Source organism: Perognathus longimembris, chromosome 14 (assembly GCF_023159225.1).
Source record: "Perognathus longimembris pacificus isolate PPM17 chromosome 14, ASM2315922v1, whole genome shotgun sequence".
NCBI lineage: Eukaryota > Metazoa > Chordata > Mammalia > Rodentia > Heteromyidae > Perognathus > Perognathus longimembris.
In genome coordinates, this window is record NC_063174.1 from 39,665,841 (window position 1) to 39,686,646 (window position 20,806).

At 47.0% G+C, this 20,806-nt stretch overlaps 1 protein-coding gene and 1 long non-coding RNA gene across 4 annotated transcripts in view; one reads left to right on the forward strand and one right to left on the reverse strand.

Moving 5' to 3' along the window:
- Positions 1 to 4,062, forward strand: part of Rgs6 (regulator of G protein signaling 6) — a 480,138-nt gene extending 476,076 nt beyond the window's left edge. For all 3 annotated transcript variants that reach the window (XM_048361955.1, XM_048361951.1, XM_048361952.1), the window contains one exon: positions 1,609 to 4,062. In XM_048361955.1, the coding sequence (XP_048217912.1) occupies positions 1,609 to 1,781 (173 nt within the window). In that variant the 3' untranslated portion in view covers positions 1,782 to 4,062. The remainder of the gene's footprint in view (positions 1 to 1,608) is intronic.
- On the reverse strand, positions 1,408 to 17,695 carry LOC125362968. The gene is made up of 3 exons (XR_007213162.1): positions 16,837 to 17,695; positions 14,964 to 14,968; positions 1,408 to 1,418 (listed from the first exon to the last, which is right to left on the reverse strand). It is a non-coding gene; the product is annotated as an uncharacterized LOC125362968 (long non-coding RNA).
- Between the last annotated feature and the right edge of the window lie 3,111 nt (positions 17,696 to 20,806).

Genomic DNA, 20,806 nt, shown 5'->3' on the forward strand with positions numbered 1-20,806 from the left:
ACCTTGCTGCAGGCTAGGAGATTTGAAGATTCAGATAAGGTTGTTGGTGGGGAGATTTGTGTGTGTGTATGTATGTATTTTTAAAAAATGTAAGGGACTAAATGATAATGTTTTGGCTTACTAGTGAACTAGGAAATTGAAAGAAAGGAAAGAAGAAAGGGGGTAGATGTAGATTTTCCAAGAGCTCCTTAAAGCAATTCTTTTTCTAGATAAGCTCCATCCAGGTCATCAGAAACCTTAGCCAGACAGGTCGTAGCCCTCCATGGGAATCTAAGCCAAATGACACAATTGTCCTGCATCCAACTAAACCCAAGCCTGTGTTGCTCATTTATTAGATACTCTTTATCCATCAATTCATCAATCACCGCGTTTATTGAGTACCCAAGCAAGGTTTACAAACCAGATCAATTTTTTTAATTACATCCAACTTACACACAGCCAAGCCTAGTAAACAAGAGGAGCCTCCACGCTCACTTGGAAATGAACGTGAGGAACCACAGACCCTTGCAATCACACTCCAATCCCCATAGTCCTTGTGGCAGGGAGATCATCTGCTACCTCTACAGATGGCAATGGTGTCGCTGACCTGCTGTCAATAGCACGATGGCTTTGAGTGTTTTCCCAGACACAGTGATCAATGTGCTTGGGCCCTGCCACACTCTCCCCTAGACCCCTGCCCAATGATATGGATTTCTAAAAGGGTGAGCAAAAAATAGGTACAGCCTATTTCAAGGAAATAAGCAAAACCACTCAGCCTCATGCATCTTCTCCCTCCCTTGTCTATTCTTGAATTCACTCCCAGATCAGATCAACTACCTCTCCAGGGTGTGTAGGTGACTGGAGTTGTGTAGGACCTCTGTGCCTCATGCCCCGGCCTCTTGGTCCTACTTATACTGGTTTTTAAGAATAGCTGTATTGATTGTAAGTACAGACATTGTAGACTTCCTAGCATGGAGTCATCAAACTTGGCCTCTAAGTGCCACAGACCACAAGTCAAAAGCATAAGGAACTGTAGGAGTGCGCTTCTCTGGGGCCTCTAGAGACTCGGAGTCTCAACAAATTCCTCTACCACTCTCACGGATCCTGCAATGGTCACCAAAAGGATCCTATCAAGCAGGAATCACAGGTCTTCAGCATTCCCAAGACTGACTAATAATCCCTTGGTGTCTAATCCCCCAGATCCTTAGTCATCCCTCTATTTGGGTCAACCTATCCTCCCTGACCTTAATAGTCCACAACCCACCTTTTCCTCCCTGACCCATGGAAAACCATGTTCAGGAACAGCCTACAGTATTAAGAGATGCTCTGAGGGTTTAAGTGTCTGGGTGTTGGTAAGTAAAAGTTCTATACCTCAAAAAAAATTGCAGAAATACACTATCACTCCATAACATGGGGTGCAGGTCCTACAGACCTGGCTTCTCCAACAGTCCTCAATTAGTGTTTCTGCACCAAGAGGTCCTATGTCAAGATGGTCACCGGGTTGGTTGGTCATTTGGCCTTTTATGTTCCATGCAACAATTAATTCGCTTGTCTGGCTCTCTGTCTCTGTCCCTCTGTGTGTGTGTGTGTGTGTATGCATGTGTGCTTCTGTCCTCTGTCTTTCTGCAGGGAAAGTCACTGGCGGGCAAGCGCCTCACCGGCCTGATGCAGTCCTCCTGACCGTCCCCACCGCAGGGCCAGGGCCTGGGCCTGCAGAGCATCCGGGCGGCCGGCGACGCTCTACATCATCAGACAGAGCTTCCTTGCGGGGAGATTTGGTCACTGTGAAGGAGAAAGAGTGAGGGCCATGGAGGGCAAAGGTGGGGAGCCACGGTGGGTGAATGGAGAGACCGGAGAGTCCGCTGCACTGGGCAGCCTGGAGAGGTCCCTGTTGCCAGGATCTCTTCTTTGTCCAGTTGAGCACCAATGCTCCTTCTCTCAGAGGCCTCATTTCTAACTGGATCTGGAGTCGGATCGTCTCCTGGGGTTCCTGTATGACTGTCACTTGAGAATATATTCTTCTTATCTTCATTCCTCCTGCAGTCTGGGGGAATCAGGCCTTCAGGCAAACTCAAGAGGGAGGATGGGGTCCTTGACACATGCAGTATTACACACCACCTGCCTGTCCTCCCTCTGATGTACACACCGTGCACATCATCAACAGAGCCACCATGTCCCCACCGCCACCCTATCCCGCCTCCCCCCTCTGTGACCATCCAGGTATAACCGGCCAGTGCCAGCAATGGTTTTGTATGAAATGTCCCCATCACATCTTCAGCACAAAGGAAACATCGCTTCCAGCTCTTTCCACCCCGTTTTGAGAGCCAGTTTTGAAGGGGTCCCCCACAGACCTGCTGGTCACCCTCGGGTCCTGCCAGGTGTCCACGTAAGGATATGGGAATACACATAGGTGACAGCATGGCTTTTTAGCAGCTTTCTAAAACTTTTCCTTCCTATGCTGGTTTTTTTTTTTAACTTTCTTGGTTTGTTCCTCATGTTTTACTCAAAATAAACAGGGCCATGAACCCAAGGCCATCGGGATTCTCCCCTCCAGCAGCCTCCACCCCCCCAACCCCCGCCCTGCGTGGGAGGTGGCCGGATTGCAGAGCACAGAGCTGGCTGTGCCCTCCTCCCAATGTTGGCACCCTTCCAGGCACAGCCGGGCACTTTCTGTTTCCATTGTGCCTGAAGCTGGGGGAGAGGAAAGGGTGCCAGGGGCAGGGTCACAAGGTTCCATTCCCAATTTTGATCTGAGGGCTCAGCTGAAGCACTCCATTAAGCAAAGCTTATCATCTAGGAGAGCTCAAACCTTGCAAAGAAAAAAAAAGTCCCCTCCTATTCCCTCTGTGTGTGTCTGTGTGTGTGTATGTGTCAAAATGACTATTTGCCAATGTGGCTGTGAGGTCATATGTGTAAAGCACCAAGTCAGGTGCCAGATACATAGTAGGTGCTTAGCCAATGGTAGCTGACACTGTCACTATTGTCATTATGACTGTGATTCCCAGGAGGCCCTGGGACAGAGCTGTTTTTGAATTCAGACACTCATACCCCTTCCCCACCTGCTATGATGATCTCCCTTTGATCTATTTCTGGCCACAGGTGAACAAGATCCCTTGGGAGTGTATAAAACAGAGCACCGAGAAGGAAACAAGTGAACCATGGTGTTTCTTTACCCATGTGGGCAAATTTACCAGCTGGTGACCAAAGGCTCAAGTATTTGTTTGCAGTCTTGGCTTCCTGGGTGCTTCCTATGGCCCCTCTCCCAACCCCCATTTCTGAGTCCTATCTGTGCCTACTTCCATCAGCCTCTCATCCCTTACAAGGGAGCCACTACGGGGAGTAAATCTTCATTATAGTTGTTTCTTTATGGATTAATGACACTGTAGGCAGCCATTTTTTGGTGGACGCACACACACTCAGCACCAAGCCTGGCACTTTGTAGACACTCCCTGGGGTCTTTGGACTCCTCTTTTACTTTCACATTTTTTTAATTCCCTTCCACTCCATACAACCTTGCATTTTAGAATAAAACTATAATCCAATTTTATCTACACCCAACATTGCCCAAAGAAAGCTTCCCCTTTCTCTTGCAAGGGGCCCCAGGCTGAACTGACTTGGAAGACAATGGGTATGTGACAAGGGTGTTTTTAAGCAATAGGCACCGCCATGACCTATGTTATTCATGGCAAGGGGCAAAGATGCCTCCTGACTCTCTCACCAGAGGCAGAGAGCATTCTAAGCCAGGCTGAATTCAGAACCTGTATACGGAATGAGGCAACACCTCATTGTTCCCTAAGTTCTTCACTGCTCCTGATCTATGCTGGCTTCAGAATGGGCCTTCCCATGGAGCTCCTCAGAGAGCCTGCCCAGAGTCAGGTGGCCTGAGGCCCTGAGGTGGAATAAAGGCCTCCAAACACCTCTCAAGATATCCGGAGAGAAGGGCAGGGTCAGCAGGTTCAGTAGAGGTAAGGAGACATCAGATGGATTCAAACCCAGAGCAATAATCCCCTCATCGGCAGCCCATACCTGAGGCAAGCTCAGTCATGTGACCACTACTGTCTGTTCCTGAGTAGATCAATCAAGGAGCTGAAAAAAGAAGTAGAACAAGGTGTCCCTGACTAAGTTGGTCCATCTACCATGAAGACCTTGTAATGCAAAGATTTAGAAAGTTGCGACTTGGCCAGCTCCCCATTGGCCTGATTTAAAACTGAAGATGAGATTAGATGGTTGAAGACAGCTCTTTAGCAGAACAGATTCTTCTATCCTTCCTCCCTAAAGCCAGATGGCTCCCCTGACTACATATGGTCTCTGAGTCCCAAATGCCTCCCCTGAGGACTCACAGGGCAAGAATCATTTTGGCAATGTCATAGCCAATGCATCAGGGAGGCCTTAGCAGGCAACCACCAAACCTTCCCTCCATGGTGAGACCCACACCATCCATGGGGCCCTTGGCTGAAACAAGTTTTCCATGTGTGAGAAAAATACAGCTGGCAGGTTGCCCAAGAGCACCCAGGAAGTTCGAATTCTCCAGGCTGATGAGAAGCCTCCTGGTTCTCTATAAAGTCCCATATCAGCTTTGCTCCCCTAAGAAGGCATTGTTGTACCCTAGGAATAGTGGGTCTCAGCTGCCTGTACAGTTGGCTGAGCCTTTATTCCAAGCTCCCCACTGCTGAATCGCTAAGGAGCAGGCCAGCACCCCCAGAAGGGCCCTTTGTAACTTTGAAGTTTCCATGCAGATTAGCTGAACACTTGGGGACACACTCCGGGGCTCTTCTCTGGCAGGATTCCTGGTCTGTTTAAACTACCTCACCAACAGGACACTGAACCGGGAACCTGCTCCCCTGCTCATTGTGGAAGTTGGTCCCTCCCACTCAGCTTTACAGGCATGTGCTTCAAAAGCCACCCCCAAGACACCTTCCCAGGAGGTGGGAAGGACTGAAGGCTGCTGGTCTTTAGGCCATGCACAGTGGATTGGGGGGAGGTGTTCCAGTAAGTTCCAGGAGATCTGGGAAGACCTGGGCTGGGGAAAGAAGAGAATCTGACTGAGATGAATATGGACTGTGGAATAATCAAAACAGTGGCCAAATAAATAACTCATAACTCACTACAGGACCCTCTGAAGAGAGAGAGACCTGTGCTCACGTAACCATGGCAACAGCAGAAGCCAGCAACCTACTCATTAGTGCCACCCAGTGATAAGACATCCCCTGGGCAAGAGCCGGGGGCCATACAGTAGCAAATGTAGCAATAAGGGTCCCAGGGCCCTCAATGCACAGGGTCCAAATGACAGGGGTTCAGCCCTCTCCCCAGCCCCAGTGAGGGCTCAGTGGCAGCTGCTGTGGGCTGTGCAGGGGAGGGGAGGCCCTGCTCCCAAGGAGGACTCCTGACCCATATCCTATGCCCACTCACCGCATGATCATGGACACGCCAGAATGGTCTTCTCATAGTGCATGTGGTTCTCATTAGTTTATTTTTCTGGAATTGGGGGAAATGAACCCCCAGAACCAAACATGCTAATAAGAGTCTAAAAATAAATGACTTGAATCCACTACAACCCAGCCAGCTCTGTGTGACTCTTTGGTTTGAGTACTCATGGTGCAGGATTTACTTGTAGAAACACACACACACACACACACACCCCACATATATTCTACCACTCTTCCACTGCTCCCTGCCCTGTTGCCCTATTATAACAGAGAGATGGAGTAGACAATTGTTTCTCCTAAAGATGCCAGACATCCCAGAAAAACCAGATCAGCAGTGTCACCCAAAGACAGAAGGCTCTTAAGGGCTGTCAGGGTGCCCTTGGCTGTGTGATCTCCGTGTCCCACGGAGCTCAGGTGAAAAACCCAGCAACTGCTTTGAAACTCTCTTGAATAAAACCCCAAGATTGAAGTCTGAAGCCTACAGCCGGCGCTCCTTCCAGGGAGTCTTGGTTTCCTGAGTGACAATCTCATTCTCTGCTAATGTCGAAGCAGTGGGACTCAGAGTCGTGCTGATGAGAGGAGAATGAGAACAAAGTCAAAAGGACCGTCGACTGATGGCAGGCTGGCGCCCAGCTACATGTTTCAGTGGCAGAATTTCCACTCCCCAAGGTAAAAATGATCTCTCAGACATAGGCCTGGGTCTTCAGTCACTTTTGGATGGGAACCAACTCGTTTCTTTACCCCCAGGGCTACCTGTCTCCTTTAGGTGGATTTCCTGTCATACATGTCAAGATCAAGGTCACACCTATCTCTGATGGGGGTCTCCATACCCGAAGGTGGGGGGGGGCACCATCAGATTCTGGCCCAAACACAAAAGCCATGCTTTCCTGTCCTCCTCAGTCACAGGCAACCTCTCCAGAGAACCTGGTGCCCCCCCCCCCCCCTTCCCAGCCGGCCATCTGGTTTATTTCCAGTATCTTCATCTATCAAGCTGTCACTGTGCATGCAACACAATTCCACAGACCAAGGACAGAGATCTGCCTTTAGGTCCAAGATAGAAGTAGGGGCTTGGAGATGCTACTAAACTGAAAGAGCTGTGCCCATCTGAGGATGTCTGAAAACAACTGCCCTGATCTCTCTCTCTCTCTCTCTCTCTCTCTCTCTTTCTCTTTCCCCCTCCCCTCCTCTCTCCCCCACTCCCTCTCTTGAAGACAGTGAAACAAGTGTATGTGCCAGTTTCTAATTATTTACCAGTCCCTGTCCCTTAAGGGCTATCAGGGCCTCCCATGGTGTCTCTAAGCCTAGGACTTGCTCGTGGCAGGCAACATCAGCAAGCACAGGCATCTAACGGATGGGTACAGCCCTGCCTGGACCCACAGAGCTCTTCCCAGTGTATGTTCCAGAAGCCTGCCCACCTCTGCAAGAGCACACATGGGAAAATGTGGTGTTTCAATGCCTGTCATCAAGTTCCTCCCCCTGCCTCCAGCCCTTCTGCATCTGCAAAGGGGTTTCTAGGATTTGTCCTAGATTCCCATGCCCCAAGGGAATGGGTCCCTGGCCAAGCAGAGGTTTAGGGGGCCTGGTAAATTTATTTTAGGTTATGTTACTTTGTATGTTTGTGTTAATCCTGGGGCTTGAACTCAGGGCCTAGGCACTGTCCCTGAGCTTCTTTTTGTTCAAAGATAGCACTCTATGACTTGAACCACAGCTCTCCTTCTGGCTTTTCCTGGGGAGGGGGGAGGGGGGTATAGTTCATTGGAGATAAAAGTCACAAGGACTTTCTTGCCTAGGCTGACTTCAAATTGAGATCCTCAGCTGTTAGCCACCTGAGTAGCTAGGAGTACAGGCCTGAGCCACCAGCACTGTGCGTGGGTCTGGTTAGTTTGAAGGGGCCTGGGGTGGGGTGGGGGGATTGCAGCTTGGTGTGAACTCCATGTGGAATACAACTTTCTGTCTGATTTGCTCCTACTCAGCAGAACCATGGACCCTCCTTGGCCACGTCTGTCTGTTTTCAGCTGACAACACAGAGAAGCAGCCCTTGATGACAGAAACAGAGCCACACACACCTTCAGTCTGAGCATTTGTCTCTTCTTTTAGAAAATAAGAATTTCAAAATCATACAGTGGCTGGGAACTAACATAGAGGGGTTAGCTTGTGTCTCGTATGTAAACACCTGTTCTCTGAAACCAGTGTGGGTTTAAGCTAGATCTGAGTCACGCTTGGGAGTTGGTGAAGGTAGACTGATCTCTACAAAGCCATTCCACACAATGACCCCCCCCACCCTTACCCAGAGGCCTGGCCCGTCCCAGCAGCCAGAGGCTGTGGGGTCTGTTGACCAGGCAGCAGCCCCTCTGCCTGCGACAAGCCCCTCCTTCTCCTCTTCCCAGTGAGGACCTGGTATCCCTGGATGGCCTCTATCAATGCCCCTGCAAATCAGCCTCAGCGACAGCACAGGGGGAGGCTAGGGACTCCTCTTTCAGATCCAGATAAAAATCTAAACAGTAGCATTCTAGCTTGACACCAGTAGCTCAGGCCTATAATCCTAGCTACTCAGGAGGCCAAGACTTAAGGACCACCATGGTTCAAAGCCAGCTCCAGGCTCCAGTTAACCAGCAAAAAGTGGGAAGTGAAAAAGGCTGAGTGAAAAAGCTAAGGGTCAGTGCCCTAGCCTGGAATTCAAGTCCCAGTACTGGTGCACGCGCACACACACACACAATATATATATGAATGAATGAATGAATGAATGAATGAATGAATGAATGAATGAATAGAGTGATCTACACTCTCCATTGACTCCCATTTGTCCTACCTCTGCTTCACTGGTATATCAGTTCTGAAGTCATAAGACCAAAGACAGGCTGGTCAAGGCCTCTTTCCTGTAACCCATTTTCCTCTTTTCAAGGTGGGAAGCTGTTGTTCTGAGTGGGAATGGGGGTGCAAACAAGGCCTCTGGGAAGAGTCACTGCATCAGCTCTGAGAGGAACAACTGAGATCTTTCTGCTTAGTGTGTGTGTGTGTGTGTGTGTGTGTGTGTGTGTGTGTGTGTGTGTGTGTGTGTGTAGAGCATGTTTTTCTCTCTGGCTTTGAACTCCAGGTTTTGTACTTGCTAGGTTGAACATTCCACCCTTTGAGCCACATGGCTGGCCCTGAAACATCTGTGTGTACGTGCGCGCGTGCGCACTGATTGAACTGGCATTTGCCTATAATGAAATCCCTCCCTTTTACATTTAGTGTCATCAATTTTGGCAAACTTAGACAATGATAAAATACCCACAAATCAAGATGGAGAACAATCAGATCACCCCAAAATGTTCTCTTGGACCCCTTCATAGTTAAAGCCCTTTCTCTACCTCTCTGTTCCAGGCAGCTATTGATTTGTTTCCTGACCCAGTTGTTTCACCTTTTTTAGAAAGCCACATAAAGGGAATCATATAGTAAGTAACCTTTGAGTCTGGCATCTCTCACTTAGCTCAGAGCACTGTGGCAGGTGTAGCTGGTACATTCCTGAATATTTTTCTTATATCCAGAAAGAAATGGATGCCTGGAAGAGCAGAGAGGGCTGGGGGCTTGGAGTGCAGGTCCCAGCTGCCACCCAGACCCTTAGGCCTATTAACCACATTTCTTCAGCAAAGTCACCTTTCTAACCGCCTGAAATCTTCCTCCTGTTGAAGAAAGCATGTGACCCCTCAGAACCCACAGAATGCGAGGATGCATGCTACATTCATCTAATAGAAGCTTCTGACTTGGAAACAAAGGGATGCAATGGTGCATGGCAGAGTGAGAGTCAGGGGAGAGATTAACTAGGAAGAGAGCGTGAGGGGAGGTCTCCCAGTGATGGGATTATTCTCGGCCTTGGTTTTGGGTGGTGGTGACATCGTTGTGAATGCAGTAGTGCTTATCAGAGGAAGGCAATATGCACTCTGCAGACAGAGCTTGGTGCAGCCCTGATGGGTGGACCCTTACCACAGCTCTGGAGCCAACATCCCCCCCCCCCCCCCACCAAACACCACCTTCTCCAAACTGATGGACACAGAGTAACAAAATGATGAAACTAGCAGCAACTGCTAGAACACAGGCCCCGGGACAGAGGGACCCAGGTAGAGCGGGGCAGCTATGACAACCAGGCCAAGCGACAGAACCTGGGAGTGGGGGTCTCCTAGAAATCTCAAAACCCCCCATGTGCTCTAATAGTTAGGATTTTTAAAAAAGCAACATGATGAAATCATGAATTTTAAAATATTTGATGCATTTCGATCCATCATATTTATTATTCTTATTGATGTTCAAAGTGCTCCATCTTTGGCCAGGGAGAGCCTGAGTCCTTTAGATGTGACCTTGATCATCTTCTCTGATAATGCCATTGCTTTCTGGCATGACAGAATAATCCAGAGTCATCTTTTGGGGCTCATGTCCCATTCTTCAGTGCCAAGTGAGGGAAAGTCTGTGAATGTTTTTTAAATCCTGTGGTCCAGTGGTAGAATGGGCTTATACAAATGAGATTTCTCATACCTCGAGAATATTAGAGTTGAATATTACATTCTTTTAGTCATCAACTAGCTCAGAGCTGGCACTTGGGTGAGAGGTTTTCATAGGAGTTCACACAGGTATGGCAAGACAAAGGTCAACAGCTAGAGTCCCTGATTTTCCATGTGATGTTGCTGGCCTGGGTCTTCCATTCCTTCTGTGTCCTCAGCCACAATCCAGCCTTCGTAGGTGTGTATGCTGCAAGGTGTACATAAAAGGCAGAAATACCCCAATTTCAAAACTATAACATAGTAGTCAGGAGAGTCTATGCTGTGTGAGTGTAGACATAGAGACAGATGGACTAGAATTGAGAATCCGGGAATAAACCCATACATCCCAGGTCAATTGGTTTGTAACAAGAGCACCAAAACAATTCAATGGGAGGGAGGGGCAGCATGGTCTTCTTAATGAATGGTGACAGGACAATTAAGTCACAGTTGAAGAACATATATCACATACAAATATTAACTCAAAATATATCAAAGAGCTGATGATACAAAACTCTTAGAAGAAAACATCAGAATAAGTCTTCTTGTCCTTTGGAATAATCAATATTTTTTAGGTATATCTCCAAACTACAAGTAACCACAACAGAAAATAGATAAACAGGGCTTCACCCAAAGAAAAGACACCATCAATAAAATTATAAGAAACCCAAGATCTCTGAGAGGAAATATTTGATAATCATATAACTGACCAGTACTTATATCTAGGATAGATACAGAACTTAAGGCCTAATAAGATAAAAAGCTAAATAAATAAAAGGTGGGCAAAAGCTCTGTATGGATGTTTCTCCCAAGAAATATATCAATGAACAACAAGTATCAAAAATAAAGATTATTGTTCACTGGGGTGAATAATAATAAACCCACGATGCGACTCCACTGTGTACCCACCAGGATGGCAATAATAATAATAATACAGCTAATAACAAATATCAAGGGAGAAACTGGAGACTTACTACAACACAAAGAATAATAGAGTGGAAATAGTAGGAATATAAAATGCTGCAGCCACTTTGGAAAAGAATCCAGCATTTTCTCAAAAGTTTAAACTTCAAGTCACCAGATGAAGTCAGTAATTCACTCCCAGGTATATATCCAGGAAACATGAAAGTATATGGCCATATAAAAATTAGAATACTAGTATTTTTATAACAGTATTATTCATAGTAACCCCCAAATGGAAACAAATGGAAATAATTGATAAATGAGTAAACAAACTACACAATGAAATTTACACAACAAAATATCATTTGACAATAAAAAGTAACAAAGTACTGGTTCCTGCCAGGACATGGCTGAATCCTGAAAACACGAATCCTGAAAACACATTAGGTGAAAGAAACCAGTCACATAGACTCATATTGTATCATTTAGTTTATATAGAATATCCAGAGACAACATTCAGACAAATCTGTAGGGAGAAAAAATAGATTAATTGTCTAAAGCTGACAAGATTGGGGGAGGGTAGTATAGAATGTCATTTCTTATGGATATAATTCTCCTTTGGGGAGGATAAAAATGTCCTAAAATTGATGGTGATGTTTGTACAACTCTGAATGTAGTTAAAAACATTGGTGTACATTTAAATGAGTGAATTGTACGTTATGTTAACCATATCTCAACAAAGCTGTTAAAAATAGAAAGTTTTTAAAAGTAAAGAAGAGGGAGAAAGGAGAGGATAGAAAAAAGGATGGAAGGAGGTAGAGAGGAAAGGAGGGAAGGAAGGAGGAAAAGAGGCAGGAAGGAAGGGAGGAAGGAAGGGAGGAAGAAAGGAAGGGAGGAAGGGAGGGAGGGAGGGGGAAAAGGGGAGAAAGGGAGGGAGGAGGGAGGGAACAGAGATTGTTATAGACCAGGAAGAAGTACAAGCCATTTTTCTAAGTCATGAAGAGAACAGACAGTCAATAGAGTAGATAAAGTTAGTGCCAGGGTCCTCTGAAATCCTGCCTAAGATCAAAGACAGGGCCAGGAGGTGCCAGGTCACCCCAGAACAAGTGGTTCATTTCTGCTGAGTTTGCCCACTCTGGAAATTAAAACTCTTAAGCCCCCCTTGTAGGAAACTAACATAATTCAATGGATTCGTGGTCTGCAGAATAAGAGATCCACTCAACACTTTCTCTTGTATCCAGGCCAAGCCTCATTTCCCAGGACCAAAGGCTCCAAGGACACTTGGACTTTAAGCAGTACTGCCCTTGATAGTCCTGTACTTGCCATCACAAGCAGTATAGCTTTATTTAGGCCACTGGTGACAACAGCTCATCTAGACTAAACTGAAGAGATCAGAGCAGGAACCCAAGAATCTGCCTTTCCAAAGAGTGATCCTACGATCACTAGCTAGGCTTGTGGGGAGCACTGAATTCAATGTCGTATATTCTCTTTGAACCTCACAACTGTGACTCTGGGATGGGAACTGACTAAAGTCCAGGAATATACCTCTCCTTCGCCTGTCGCCAATCAAAGGGCCCACCTCCAGCTTCTCAAGATAAAGGGAACCACTGTCTGTGAGCTGTGGTCACAGCTCAGAATATCTCTAAACTATCTCTGTCTGGGACCCTTACAAATCCCAGCTCTGCAGCAACCCATACTGGGTTCACCTCCTGGGAAGGAGGCCCTCATTTAAGGGTTAAGTAACACACACACACACACACACACACACACACACACACACACACACACACACCACTATAAGCTTATCTATTAAGTTAAATGCTTCTATTCATGCAAGACTTTTCCAAGGTGAACTCACTGAGCCTTCAGATAAATGCATCAAGTCAGAAACAAAGGGAAAACACTGGGATCAAACCAAAAGATAAATTACAAATCGGATTAGTGGATCTTCCTCCCCGCTCCGCCGTGGAAGCATGCTATTAGCTATCTAGACATGCCTGATGGCTTGCAACACCCACACAGAAACACACACACCTCATCCACAATGCTGCTCCCTGGTCAGGCACAAAGCAGAGGTGACCTTGACACTTCTCCCTCCTAAGCCTTTAGCACTCAAACAGATAGCTGCATGCATTCAGGTTCCTCAGCTTTGGGCAGGAAAAAAAAATTTGCTCTTTCCCTTTGGCTCTCCCCCACAGTGCCAGCTGGTGAACCCACAGAACTTCTGCCAGTTCATGCACACAGTGTTCTGTGACATTCCCCCATCCGTGCTGCCTCCTCCCGGCCCCCTTCACAGCCCTGCCTCACCCATGGCAGACCAGGAAGGACAGACCACCCCAGCAATCAGGACCGCAAGGATGAAGGCACAAATACATTCCTTCCCAGAAAAACCTCGGTAGGAAGGAGGCCAAGCATGGTGGCTCAGCTGATAATGACCAGGGGACAGATCTGATGTCCTGAGAGGTTGTAGTCTGTAATGTTTATTGAGATTGGCCATGAGGTGCTAGCTGCCATGCTTTGAGCTCAGTAACGGTGGTTCTTGTCTTCCATTAAAAGAGATAGATAGAAATGTGGCCAACTCACTGTGAGATAACCCAGGAAGGGGCGGGGGAGGGGGGATGGAAAAGAAGATTGCATGAACATTTCTGGCCTAGCCAGGGAGCAGCTGGGGCCTCTCAGGAAACAGGTACAGAACTGGAATAGGCAGGAAGAAGAAAGAAATGTCAGATACAGGGGCCAGAGACAGAGATGGTGACAGCTGGAGCCACAGCAGTGAGGGTAGAGGGAAAAGATAGATGTTGTGGTAGAATATGGAAGCTTTTTGGTGACTTGGAGAATATGAGGTTTGCAAAGGGAGAGGTAGGGTGTTGAGGATTCAAATCAGGGCACAGGAATAGCGTGGAGTTAGTACTTCTCATTGTTGGTCTGAAAGAGTGTAAAGACAGATCAGGCAGGTGGGCAGTGGAGCAGGAAAGACAGGAAGGGAGGTGAAATGATGGGTGGTGTATTCAGAAGGGGCATTTCAGAGTTCATTCATTCCAAAGTGCAGCCATTTTGAAGCATCCAGAGTGTGGCCGTGATGAGTGACTGAACTGCAGAGGCATGAGCCGGTGGGAAGTGGAGGAGAATAAGAGCCTTGTGTGGTAGAGATCGTAACAGGACATGGGGTGGATGTTGGGGGTACTTAGCACAACAGATCTGGGAATCGAAGACTAAGGAGACATGTTGGGTGGGTCCACACGTGAAGGTTCTGAGGATGTGGAGTTTGGCATATACAACCACTATTCCTTCCGAAGGAGACAAGATGGGCTCCAGGACACAGTGTGTGGGCTGGTGGCCTAACAGCAACAATGGGAGGGGGTAGATAGGTCTGCTTCCAGCTTCATCCACACAGCCCTCAGAGGTACAGCTGGCCCAAACCTCTCCACCACCTCTGCTGCTTCTGGAAATAAAGACCACAGTCACTTGAAAGTCATGCTATGAGAGGCACTCAATGAGGAGCAGAGCACCAAGAAGGCTGACTTCTGCCTTTGACCTCATTCTCATCTGGCCTCCCCCTAGCCCTCTTTCCACCCATCTGGGAACTCATAACAGAGCTAGAGCAAGGCCACCCTTGTCTTCTGGGGCCACCCAGTTGAACTGTCTCCTGGACACCACAATCTGGTCAGGACTTCTCTTTCATTTTCCCATCACTAGACCCTTCCAAGGAGTTCAAGGTGAACTACCTCACACCAAGTTTCAGCCCCTAGCAACACAATGAAGGGAAGTGCTCCCTACTTTCTTTTCCTGAAAAGCAGCACAAATTTTGTTCTCTCAATTTTTTTTTCTTTCTTTGGGGACATTTCCTCCAGGTCCTATAAAAACATGCAAGTATGAATGCCCACCTACCTACAGAGTTCCCAGCAACAAAACAGAATCCCATTGTTCTCCACCCAAAATGGTGTATACAGAGTGCATTCAGTAACATCACCCTAAAACCTATACTAGGAATAAATAATGATAATTTATAGAAATGGGACCCAGGTCTCCAACACAGTAATGCTATTTCTTTAATGTACTGTTGGCAGCCGATGAATTAGGACACATCTGTAATGTCATAAAACACTTTCAGCTCCTTGAAGCATAAACCCCTTTCTTATTTGACCCTGCCTTGGCTGCTTAGAACAGAAAAATTATTCGCAATAATGGCATCAAAATGAGTATCTTAACAGGGCACTGGTGATTCAAGACTATAATCCTAGCTACTTAGGAGTTTGAGATCTGAGGATCATGGTTCAAGCCAGCCCAGGCAGAAATGGAGATATTTATCTCCAATTAACCAGCAAAAAAGCCAGAAGTGGAACGTGGCTCCAGTAGTAGTATGCTTTCCTTGAAAAAAAAAAGCTAAGGGACAGTATCCAGGTCTTTAATTCAAATCTCAGTAGCAACACGCACACACACACACACACACACACACACACACACACACACACACACACACCCCACATGAGTACCTGTTGGAGTTTTGTTTTGTGATACAGATATGGTATATATCCTTAGAGCTGTGCAGTGGTCCTGACCCAGGCAGGCTTGAGCCCTCATCTTCCTCACCATAATAGGAATTCCTCACTCAGGAACCTGAAAAATAGACCCAAGTGCCCTTTTGCAGTGCATCTTTCCAGACCCTAGGTGTGTCTAACCTGTTGCTCTTCATACCTTAGAAAGAATCAATAGTATTCAAAGGAGACAAAAATATTAGTAATATTAGAATTTGTAATAAAGCATTGTCATTAATGAATCCAAAGCTCTGAGATGCCTTGTGCCTTCCTGATGACATGAACACACATGGGTATTGTGACAGCATTTGCCTATGTTCAAAGTACCCCTCCCTTTAATTCCTGGAAGTCAGCCATGTGATCTGAATAGTGAGGCTGTAGAAGAAGGCCCTTGGGCACATGAGGCTGTGCCCCCATTTTGTCTAGCAACGTCATCTTCATGCAGATCTACACTGAAGTCCCCAGCAAGCAGGTATGTAGTCTGACAGCAATAGTAAAGCCTCGAACTGCCTCTATTCTATGGATCTCCTATGTAGTACAATGTTAGTCATTTTTCTCTTGTCCAGACATCTATATTCATGGTTATATAAAATTCATATCTACAAAAAAATTCTAAGCAAATAAAGGGCTAGTTAGACACATGATCTGCTAAAACTCCAGATATTAGAGCAAAATTTTTCATAAAGAAAGAGTCCTATATGCCTAAACATGGCCACACTTCTATCTTACTGATGATTGGTCTTGTGCTAACAACTGACCCACTTCTCTCTTATCCTTCCCTTCTCTCTCTTTGGCCCCTGCTTATTCCACCTTTAAAAAGCACATATCTTTAGAGCAACTCCAGTTCTACCATCTTGATGTAGTAGCTGTGAAATGCCATCAGAAAAATCAGGATGGGTCTACTTTGAAGGAAACTGGATTTTCTTGCCCACATATGTATTTTTAAAAAGTACCCAGAATAGGGAGTTGACACCATGTGCCTATCTGAAGCAGGGCACCAAAGCCCCAGATACTCAACCACTACCTGGCTGATGGGCTACTCAAGGCCGAATAGTGACTTAGGTGTCTTGGTGTCCTTGGAAACAGTCCAGCAACCCCCACGGGAGAAAGCTACTTTCTCGGGTCACTGGATTGCTATTTTAAGGTCTGAGGGACACAGGAAGAGCCAGATTAGTCGAAATTTAACCTGAGCCATCAGCCCCAGGAACAGATGGGCTCACTGCTTTCAAAACCCAGACCACATGTCACTTTGTACCAGAAGTCAGAGGTGAGACTGGCCATGGTGGGCAACCTTCAGCCAAGCATAGAAGCTCTAGGAGTGGCCTGGCATTGGTACAAGATAAAAGCCCCTGGTCTTCTTGTGAGGCATAGGGCCCTTGACCTCTGGAATGTTCCAGTAAGTGCCTGACACTAGCTGACCTTCCTTATCCCTGGACTGCTTCTCTCTTGAAACTAGAACAGAGCCAGTCTACCTGCTGTGACTATTGAATGGTGCTCTTTTATTAATTCAGGAAAGGACATGATCATAGTATCTTTCTTTGGTTTCAGAGAACCTTTGCCATTTTCTGGGATATACCCAACACCTTCTCTCTCTTGCATAAGATCCCTCCCTTAATGCCCCCCCATGGGTCACCCTTCCTAACATAGGAGCCTGCGAGTCAACCTCCAATTGTTCTCCGTCAGCCTCCACTCCCCCACAACTGAGCTTGCCAGACCTGCTTTTGCTCCATCCTTTTCTCCGGCTTCTGCCTTAGCTGGGAGCCAAACCTTGACCTTGACTTATTTACAGTAACATGTCTGTCTCCAGGCAACACTCTCCCTCTCAAACATGCCGTATTTCCTTCTTAAAATACCTCAATGGCTCGCTCTTTCCTCCAGAACTCACTCAATTCGATTCTACAGACGTCTGTTCAGCATGCATGATGTATCAGGCTCTAGGCTAGTATTAGGGGTACAGCGGCACATGCAGCACAGCCTAAGCCCTTTAAGGTTCACCGTGACAGTGTCACAGAAAACATGGCTTCGCAGAGAAAGGGCAAAAGTGAAAGGAACTATAAAACATTTGGAATTCTGGGGCCCAAGGGTTAGAAACAACAGAAGACTGGTACAATGGGGAGCTAAGACTTAGATAAGTAGTCATTTGTCAAGTGGACACTGATGAAAGGGACAGGAAAAGGCCTGGGCTAAGCCACAGAACTGTAATCACCAGCATGTGGGAGTGGGAGGGGAAGCACATGGTCTGGTGTGAGAGCTTGGAGAATGAAACCCACAATAGGATCAAATCCTCCTTGGAGAAAAATCACAGCTCTTGTTTACCAAGGGCTTTGGGTCATGTACTTATCTTACCTTTGCCCCTTCCATCTCTAACTGGCTATGGTTTTTGTTGTTGTTTGGTTGGTTGGTTTTTCTCAGTACTGGGGTTTGAACTCAGGGCCTCCTTCCTCCTAGGCAGTTCACTTCCTGCATTGCTGAGATAACAGGCATGCACCGCTGTGTATGGCTTATTGGTTGAGATAGGAGTTTCATTCATATTTTGCCCAGGTTAGCCTTGAATCTTGGTCCTCAAAATCTTCCCCTTCCAAGTAGCTGCGATAACAGAAATCTTCCACTGCACCTGGACCCTGGCTAGGTTCTTGATCACTGGCTGATCGCAGCATGACCACCAAAACCAACCTGGGAACACATCCAAGTCCTCCATGGCCAGCACACCCAGGCTCCTGAATGGCTCAGGGACTCTGAGTGGATAATTGTGGCCCCTGGCCATTACTATCATGTGCATCTGTGACATCTTTAGCAAAAGATCATCAAAATGAGGCCAGAATTCAGGACTCTGTCCTGTATACTATGCCAGGTAGAAAGCCACCGATCCAGACAACAAATCTAATTCAGAATGCATCCCTTTTCTTACGGATCTCTCAGGTGCAGTAGAAGAGCAGCAAGGGGGGAAGGACTCTATCCTAGTGCCCAGTGACACTAAACCAAAACCTGTGTCCCAGTCTTTAAGGGATTAGTCTTTAGTGGTATCTCTCTTAGGATGAGGCATGCTTAAAGCCCTATGATCATGACGTCTGGTGATAGACAATGCCCCAGGCCCACGGAATTTCATAGAGATTGCCCCTTAAAATACTGGCTACTTACCCCTAACCAAATGACATAGCAAACTACCAATGAACATCCGCTCTGATTTGCAAGTTCACTGAAAGAACAAATAAACATAGCAGGATAAAATGAGGTGCACAGCTGAAGGTCATGGCAGTAACTGTGCTCTTCAGACACTAAAATGACATTGATGTGGCTGTAGCTGCAGGGAGTGGGTTCAAGGAGAGGATAGATGGGGTGAGAATTAGCCATGGAAATGGAGTGGGATTCTGACAATATGAAAGAGGAGGCTGGGGTGTGGCCAAGTGGCTGGGCACCTACTTAGCAAGCTTAAGATCCTGAGTTCAAAACCTTATACCACAAAAAAAGGACACAGGAAGGAAGGAACAAATAAATGAAGGAAAAAAGGAAGAGAGGGAGGGAAGGTGATGGAAGGGAAGGGAGAGGAGGGAAGGGAGGAGGAGGGGAAGGAGGAAGAGGGGAGGGGAGGGAGGAGGAAGAGAGGATGAGAGAAAGTAAGGGAAAGGAGAGAGAGAATGAGAGGGAGGGAGGGAAGAAGGGAGGGAGGGAAGGAGGGAGGGAGGAAGGAAGGAAGGAAGGAAGGGAGGGAGAAAGGAAGGAAGGAAGGAAGGAAGGAAGGAAGGAAGGAAGGAAGGAAGGAAGGAAGGAAGGAAGGAAGGAAAAGAAGGAAGAATAACCAAGGAAATATCATTCACCAAGTCATGAATGAGGATGACCAGCCCCTTAGAGTTGGAAGATGCTTTGCTACTCACCTTCCCAAAAGCTTGCCATTTGAAAAAATCCTCTTAACTGGATGCTGTCAGGGCAAAAGGCAAGAAGGGAAGGAAGGCGTGTACCACAGATATCAGTTCTCCTCCACACCATCTCTCAGGAGAGCAGCGCCTTTCTCCAAGTGGCCAGCATCCTAAATCTTCAAATGCGCTGCTTTGCAACTCAGGAAAACCACTTTTCTCCTTGACCTTGTATCTTAGCAAACATATCATTTCCACCCCAAAGACTAGCTTTGCCCTACAGGACAGAAGCCATCAGCCTTCCTCCTCAGCATCCATATTCATGGGGAATTGTTTATGCTCTGACCTGGAGCCCTGAGCGGATGTCAGCCTAGTTGCTGGGATGATGGTCCCCAGAAGGGCACTTCAGGAATGAGCCCACAGCCATCTGCCTCTCTTCCCAGTAACTCAGCCCTGGGAGGAATGCACAGCTGTTGTCATCGCTGTCCCAGAGAAGCATGAAATAGGGCAAGGAGGATGGGAGGCGGCATCTTTCTGAGCCAAGGCTACTCCTAAGAGTGTTTGAAGGTTATTAGTGTGGCTGTAATCAGGCTATTAGCCAAATGCAGGTGGAAAATGAAGTGGCTTTGAAATTGCTTTTCAGAGAAAGCAGAGTCTGTGTTGGTATAATCTATGCATTTAATCTCATTCAAGTAGCTCTTCAGTTCCCTACATGACCAAGGTAGGACCCAATTCTCCAGCAAGCAAATGGGCACTACCCATTTCCCTGGATCCCAAGACACAGTCAGTCTTGCCAGGCAAAACCCTAACCCATAGTCTGCTTCTCCTGCCTGTGGGAGCAGCTGTGGACCACAAACTCCCTTGTCAGGTTCAGAGTCAGTATCTAGAGACCCCTTGTCAGGCTCAGTTAGCATCTAGAAGCCCTGTGTGCCCAGCTGCCTCACAAACACAGGCAGACAGCCTCCTTCTGCACCCTTGAGTGAGCAGTACCCAATACCCACTGTGGATGTCCCCTTCCCCTCCGACTTTCCAAGGGGCTCAGCAATAGTGTTGATTTCCACGGGAAGCCTCTTTAGGAGTAAGTGGTCCTCAGAGCCCTCAGGAGATGAAGCTTCCTGCCCAGCCCTCGCTGGGCACTTGGTAGGCCCAGGCCCTTCTTTGGATGCCACACAATGAGGAAGGTATGTTCCCACCTGCTTCTTGTGTTACTTCATGCCACCCCATTCATCCATTGTGTCCAAGCCAAGGCCTGGGGCTCAATCCTCTCTGCATCCCTCTCCACAGCCCATCTTGCAAATTCTGTTCTCATACCCTTCATCCCCCTATCCATTCTCTTCCATTGACACTGAATTTCTCTGGCTCCCACTACAATAGCTGATGAGGACTGCTGTGTGTGATTCTGTTCCTTCCTAATCCATTTCCCACAGTACTTTTTTTTTTCATTTCTTTATTGTCAAAGCGATGTACAGAGGGGTTACAGTTTCATACGTAAGGCAGTGTGTACATTTCTTATCCAACTTGTTACCTCCTCCCTCATTCCCCCTCTTTCTCCCTCCCCGTTTCCCTCCCCCGCATGAGTTATACAGTTGGTTTACACCATA